General features: G+C 40.1%; 1 protein-coding gene across 3 annotated transcripts; it reads left to right on the top strand.

Moving 5' to 3' along the window:
• Window positions 1-5: 5 nt before the first annotated feature.
• Window positions 6-6923, top strand: LOC144530290 (E3 ubiquitin-protein ligase CHIP-like). Of its 3 annotated transcripts, none has more exons than XM_078269792.1 (8): window positions 6-143; window positions 1408-1618; window positions 2495-2693; window positions 3875-4040; window positions 4218-4296; window positions 4378-4434; window positions 5599-5715; window positions 6543-6923. In XM_078269792.1, exons 2-8 carry the CDS (start codon window positions 1499-1501, stop codon window positions 6666-6668), a joined length of 864 nt encoding a protein of 287 aa, XP_078125918.1. In that variant the 5' UTR covers window positions 6-143; window positions 1408-1498; the 3' UTR covers window positions 6669-6923. The 3 variants fall into 3 exon arrangements, with proteins under 3 accessions (XP_078125918.1, XP_078125919.1, XP_078125920.1); XM_078269793.1 differs by having other exon boundaries at window positions 6-153; XM_078269794.1 differs by lacking the exon at window positions 4378-4434.
• Window positions 6924-7402: the final 479 nt, after the last annotated feature.

The following is a 7402-nucleotide window of genomic DNA, read 5'->3' as shown; positions in this document are numbered from 1 at the left end:
TCGAAACCAAAACATCTGTTGTTGGCAAGACAACTTGTAGCAAGGTAGTTAGCCACCTAGCTACATCACAAGAAACCGCTAATTCTTCATATTTTGAATACGCCATCGCTTCGGTTCCGCGTGGTGAAACTGCGGCTTCACAGGTAACGTTACGTGAGTCTTATGTTATTGATTATGTCTTTGTGTGTCACATTAGTTAGCTTTGCTCGGTGAAATAATGTTAAACACAGTGGTTTGTTAGCTTCATAACAGCAGCTGCTTCGACATCAAAGAAGTGTTAGCTAACACTTAGCTACACGTTAGCAATGATTCCCACAGGACGGCAGCTAAAATCTAGTTAAATATAAAACATGTCAGTGTGTTTGGGTTGTCTCTAATGTCAGCAGAGATGTACAATAAGAATCAGTAACACAAAAAGAGGACAGACCCAGCTGATCTAGGGTACGCAGTAACATCAGTGAGTGCTGCCAGAGTCATCGATCTTTTTTAGGCTTTTAATGTTCAATAACTCAGTCAGCCATGAATATGCGGAGCATCCGGTCCGCATCAGACACCTGCCGAGGTGTGACAATAATACTGAATTCGGCACAACTTCACGGCTCAAATTCGGCCCTGAAGAGGCAGTACGGGTCGGTACCGGTGGATAAATCACACCCACCTCCCAAAAACACTATCCTCACCTAAAGGTCCTGATTACCTGACTCATTTAGTTTAAAATAATAATAGTAAGGCTACTCAGAAAGGCTGTTAATTTAATAGGCTGGTTACATAACTTAATTAGAAAAATGGATTACAGGCACATCAATGATTTTTTATTTAATAATGAAAATGTTTAGCACATGCTGTGTATACACATTATACGTTATAGTACAAATATTGCAGACTAATTCCCAGAGACCCTGGAAACTACAGTTCAGAGCTGCAACGATTAAAAGATTAGTTTTCAACTATTAAATTAATCGCCAACTATTTTAATAATCGATAAATGTGTTTGAGTAATTCTTTATGAAAGAAAACTAAAAACGTCTGTGATGTCACCTTGTTAAATGTGAATATGTTCTAGTGTCTTCTCTCCTCTGGGACAGGACACTGAAGATCTTTGAGTTGTGGACAAAACAAGACATTTGAGGACGTCATCTTGGGCTTTTTGGGAAACTCTGATCCACATTTTTCACCATTTTGTAACGTTTTAGAAACCAAACAACTGATCCATTCATCCAGAAAATAATCAACAGATTAATCAACGATGTAAATAGTTGTTTGTTGCAGCCATGCTGTAGTAATTAAGCCTCTTATTAAACACCTTCTTGGCCCTAAATAACTGTTTTGATGTTTTCCACACCTCACAGCACTGACAGCTCTCTGTAAACTCTTAAATGATCTCTGTCTGTGATCTTCTCCTCTCAGTTTCTGTCCCGGTGTGTTGGATCTGAGCGTCAGGATAGGGAAGCAAAGTGAAGGGGCAGCTGCCGGCGGTGCAGCGAGCCCGGTGGACAAAATGCCAGAAAGCCCGGAGAAAATCTCCTCAGTGTCGGCTCAGGAGCTGAAGGAGCAGGGCAACCGCCTCTTCCTGAACCGCAAGTACATGGAGGCTGCCGCCTGCTACAGCAAAGCCATAGTAAGTGATGCAGAACCAACATGGCTCTCAGTGTCTGGAACTGGGTTCAACTTCACTTTAAAAAAAACAAAACAAATACATGCAACATCTAAGTGTTTCTCCCAAAGACATCTCACAAAATGATCATTTTTTTTGCCTTTGTATTGTTCTTAAAATTAATGAATGAAATCTTTTTTTGGAATGATTTAAAAATAAAATTAATTAATTAAGAAAAAGAAATATCAACACAAAGAAATTCTACATAACACACACGACAGCCGTTAAAAAGGGATAGGAAGAAGCCTTGCCAAGTCCTACCGCCAGTCTTTACCATAGACAAGTGCACAATCCAATTAGATAAATTAAACAGAAAATTTAAAATAATACACAAACACTACTCAAATTTAGATCATACTCTATCAAGATATTAAGAAAAAAACAAGCAACATCAGTGAGATTTACATTCTCCTTCCTGACTTCTGAAGGTAAAGATATAATATGTAACATTTCAGCATTAAAATGTCTAAAAACAACTCAACCAATGTTATATACTTTGTTGAGTTGTGTACTACCTTATCCTAAAAACTATCCTAAAACCAGACAAATGTGTATTTAATCCAGGTAACTATACATTTGGTCGCCTGTTGATTGCATCAAATATGTCGTTTAAGTCATTTGTACAGTATGTTAGTGATGCAACGATCTAATACAGACCGTATTAAGTGATTTTTTTTTTTTTTTCACTGTTGATCCAGTGTTTCCTCTAATCCATTAGATTTATCCTGTCAGTTTTTAGTGCCACAACAGGAGAGCTTGGATCTGGGACCGTGGGTCTGTATTTGGCAGATTCTCAGAGTATCTGCAGATAAAAGGCTGGATCTGTGTTTCATCTCTCAGAGCCACAGTCCGTCCGTCCCGGCGTACTACACCAACAGAGCGCTGTGCTACGTGAAGTTGCAGCAGTACGACAAAGCTCTGGCAGACTGCCGACACGCGCTGGAGCTCGACAGCCAGTCGGTCAAAGCTCACTTCTTCATGGGTCAGTGCCACCTGGAGATGGAGAGCTATGACGAAGCCATCGGCAACCTGCAGAAAGGTACGAGGTTTAAACCGCACCGCAAACACATTTCAGGAGTTCAGTATCCTAACAGTTGGTTTAAAGGCTAATTTCAGGTATTTCTCAGGTATTCATTTTTAGGTATTTCCTATTTAGTCATGCATTAGTGTCTAAGTGACTGATGTGAACAAAAGTTGTTTAAATTGGTCCAGTATTGAGCGACAGCACTGTAACTGGCAGCCATGCACCGGGGTGTAATGTAACCCCTATAGGACAGATGTTCAGCATCAGTCAGCGTCACTAAAAGTTTTGTTGTTGCTGCCGACAGACTCAGATTATTATTCTAAGTGTCTGACAACATTATGGGATGGATCCCTACAGAGATAGACCTTTTAGTTAAAGAGGAAGATCCTTTTAGTTTAACATGAAACAGTCCCGAAATCACCATCACCAAACCCACCAGACTCCATGTAAATAATCAGGACTTTTAGCGTGTATAGAGCCAGCATATTTCCACCAGACTCCATGTAAATAATCAGGACTTTTAGCGTGTATAGAGCCAGCATATTTCCACCAGACTCCATGTAAATAATCAGGACTTTTAGCGTGTATAGAGCCAGCATATTTCCACCAGACTCCATGTAAATAATCAGGACTTTTAGCGTGTATAGAGCCAGCATATCTCCACATGTAAATGGGTGAATTAAGGGTTTATTTCAACCAAACCAGAGTGGTGATTGTTGGAACAGTGGAAAGATGAACCAAGACGGCTGTTGATAGTTTAATTTAGTTTCTGTCCACTTTGAATGAAGTGTGTTTTACGATGATAAAAGTCCTGATTATTTACATGGAGTCTGGTGGAAATATGCTGGCTCTATACACGCTAAAAGTCCTGATTATTTACATGGAGTCTGGTGGGTTTGGTGATGGTGATTTCGGGGCTGTTTCATGTTAAACTAAAAGGATCTTACTCTTTAACTAAAAGGTCTATCTCTGTAGGGATCCTTTCCATAATGTTGTCAAACTGACAGTGCACAATTGTCAGTTAACGTTACATTGCAGCTTTGCTGCTGCTAACTGCAGCGTTTTTTCTTAATACTGGACCAATTTCAATCAGTCACTTACACACACAAACATGGGGAAATAGGGTCCAGGTTGAAAAATACCCCCACACACAATTAAAGAACAGTGATAAATCCATCTTAATGTTTGTTTTCCAGCCTATAACCTGGCGAAGGAGCAGCGTCTGAACTTTGGGGACGACATCCCCAGCGCTCTGCGGATCGCTAAGAAGCAGCGTTGGAACAACATGGAGGAGAGGAGGATCAACCAGGAGAGCGAGCTGCACGCCTACCTCACCAAACTCATCCTCTCGGAGAAAAAGAGGCAGGTCCAATCCAGCCATAAAAAACACACGCCACTCTGAAATATATCTTTCCTTGTTCCTGTAAAGTAAAGGGGTGTGTGTGTGTGTGTGTGTGTGTGTGTGTGTGTGTGTGTGTGTGTGTGTGTGTGTATGTGTGTGTGTTTGTCTCTGTCTGTGTGTGTGTGTTTGATCTACAGAGAAGTGGAGGGCTGCAGACAGAAAGACGACGACGACAGCAGAATTCAACACAATCCAAACGAGATTCACACAAAACATGTAGGTCTTTTAATATGCTTTCAAAGCTTTTTTTCGTTTTGCATTATTTACCTTTTTTTTAAAAGGTGTGTTTTTCTACAGGACAAGTATCTGTCAGACATGGAGGAGCTGTTCTGTCAAGTGGACGAGAAGAGGAAGGTCAGTCACTAACTGCAGCGTTCGGACAGTTAGAGTTAGGGTTAGTTTACACCAATGAGACGAGACGGTTTATCATCTGCATAGAAACCACTCTTTGTACTTCCGTTCTAACTTCAGGCTTTCAGGCTGTTTTGTAGCTGAATATATCATTTGTAGCATCTTAAAATATGAATGAGGATAGTGATAGTGAGATACTTGCTACAACTACATTTCTAGTAGAGATGAAACGGAGAAAACTAGGGTTGGGTACCGAATTCAATACTTTTTAGGCACTGACCAAATTGCCTCTAAAGTATCATGTATCTAAAAAATGACTCGTCATACAATACCTAAGAAGTAAATCACATCAGCGTCAGTGAGCCAATAAGCACGCAGCATGCTTCTACCAAGATCTAATAATGTCTTTGATTGGCTGTCTTACGTTACACGTAGTCATAGAGACACACAGGAGAAACTGTCCGTTACACAGAGACTCTCACGTATAAAAAGATTTGTGCCGTAATGTTGTCATTTCTTTTTGTTTTATAAAATTGGTATCAAAAAAAGTTTAGCAACCGGTATCAAAGCCACGGTATTTGTATCGGTACCGCTATCGAACATTTTTGAACAATACCCAGCGCTAGCTAAAACAACGGCTGATTCTCTGCTTTGTTCTAACGCTGCTTGCTCTCTTCATTCACTCTCTAGCTCTCTCCACAACATACCGTGCTCACAGTGCTCGCTGAGCCTACGCCTTAAACTCTTCCATTTCCAGCAGCTGATCGTTTGTAACATAGAAATTAAATGGTTCATGGGTCATTTTATTTATATAGTTTGTAGTTTACTTGACCAGCTGACTTCTCTATTGGCTGTTAAACAGGAGACGTCTCTTACGTTCTAAAACCAGCCTCTGGAGACTCCACCAGCCCAGTCGCAGTGACACCATCAGCTGCTTTGAGTCGAGCTGAGACGGGCCGGTTCAGACTGCTGAAACTTTTCTCTGCGACGTTCTAAAGCAGTTTCGTCTCTTCCCGAATCTTTGGTCTGAACCGGACTTAACTTGCAAACTTCAAACATGAACGAGACGAAAAGAATCCATCTATCGATGGTGCTGATATTACAGAAGTGATGTTGTCTTCTGAGAGGATTATTTACAGAAAATGTGTTGATGTGTTTGTTTGACAGAAGCGAGAGATCCCCGACTTCCTGTGTGGAAAGATCAGCTTTGAGTTGATGAGAGAGCCCTGCATCACTCCCAGCGGAGTCACCTATGACAGGAAAGACATCGAAGAGCACCTGCAGGTAAAATACTGCAGTAAAAGTACTAATAACACACATCAAAAATACTCCGTTACGGTCTTTTATTATCACTGTGTTCCATTCTGTTTGTCTAATATGTCGCTGAATATATCATACTTTACCACTTGTTAAAGATCACAATAAACAAAGTAAAAAAAAGAATAATGTAATTACATGAGAATGAATACTGTGTGTGAGGTGAAATATGGTAAAGGTTTTTAGGGAAAAGTAAGTTAGAGAGGATGCGTTTGAACCTGTTAATGTTCAATATTGAGGTGAGAAATATTCACAGAAATATATTCACTTACATGTCTATTAGTGTAGCTGTTACTCCAGCCTGCAGAAGCTACAGTCATCAGATCTTAGTTTTAATGCTCACATTGATTTTACATGGTGACTATAAGGCTTAAAGCTATAGTGCGTAGTTTCTGCCTCCCCCATAAGGAATTCTAAGTAATGATAACAAAACTGTTTGTGCGTCCACATGATACAAGCCTTCTGTGATTGCCTCCCCCCCTCCCACCTCCTCCACGCAGTTGCTAGTAGCCAAGGAGGACACGGAGGATTAAAAAAAATGGACTCTTCAGAAGAGGTCATTATCTTCATTCGAGTTTCTGTGGGAGAAAGTCTCCTGACGCCACAATCTTCTGAACATAGTCCTACTGAGAGATCCAGAGAGAGTTGTGTGGAGCTGATAGTCTTAATTAGCTTTGTGTGTGTATATATATATATATATATATATATATATATATATATATATATATATATATATATATATATATATATATATATATATATATATAAAAAAGATGTTTGTTGTTCTGTTGCAGAGAGTCGGCCATTTCGACCCGGTGACGCGCTCTCCTCTGACCCAAGATCAGCTCATCCCAAACCTGGCCATGAAGGAAGTCATCGATGCTTTTATTTTGGAGAATGGATGGGTAGAGGACTACTGACCAATGAGAGGAGAGGAAGAGTTTCAGTTTCAGAGGGTTTGCTGCTCTGTCGTTGCTTTAATTTAAACACGAATCACTCGGAACGCCTCAAGTTCCAGTTTGATGACGTGTGTCCTGCAGAAATCATCAAACATCCGCCGGAGCAAACTAGGAAGGAGGAATATGTAATATATTTACTGTCTTAAATCCTAAAATGACCACGATGTGTCATCGGATATGACAACAATGCTAAAGCCAGTATTTTCTCCTTTGAAATGTCCATATCGGTCTGTTTTTTGTTTTGGTCTGTGTGTTGCCTATTTTCACACCCAGGTTGCCAGATATGAAACGCAAACACGCAAAAACAACAGCAACCAAACAAACAGGATCAACGGAGATAGATTCATTCTACCCGACCTTAAAAACCTCGGCATCTTTCTAAACAGTTGCATGACTACAGACGTGGTAAAAGACGGGGAAATATTGGAGATAAAACAAACTGAAATGAATGTAAAACCCACAAAAATCAAAGTTATGAAATCAAGAACAAGCCAAAGAAAACAAATTCAGTTCAGAGAAGCGTCACTAGAGGGTGCTGTCAGTTAAACCTGCAACACGAATGTTTCAGCAGCAGTGGAACAAGTACTCAGAAGTACTCAAATATAAAAATACTCTGTCCCAAGTAAAAGTCCTGCTTTCAAAATTTGACTTAAAGTGTTCATATTATGCTTCTTGGCTTTTCCCCTTTCCTTTAT

This window comes from Sander vitreus, chromosome 15 (assembly GCF_031162955.1).
Source record: "Sander vitreus isolate 19-12246 chromosome 15, sanVit1, whole genome shotgun sequence".
Taxonomy (NCBI): domain Eukaryota; kingdom Metazoa; phylum Chordata; class Actinopteri; order Perciformes; family Percidae; genus Sander; species Sander vitreus.
The sequence above is the reverse complement of the archived record's forward strand: the minus strand, read 5'-3'. Positions and strand labels throughout refer to the sequence as shown.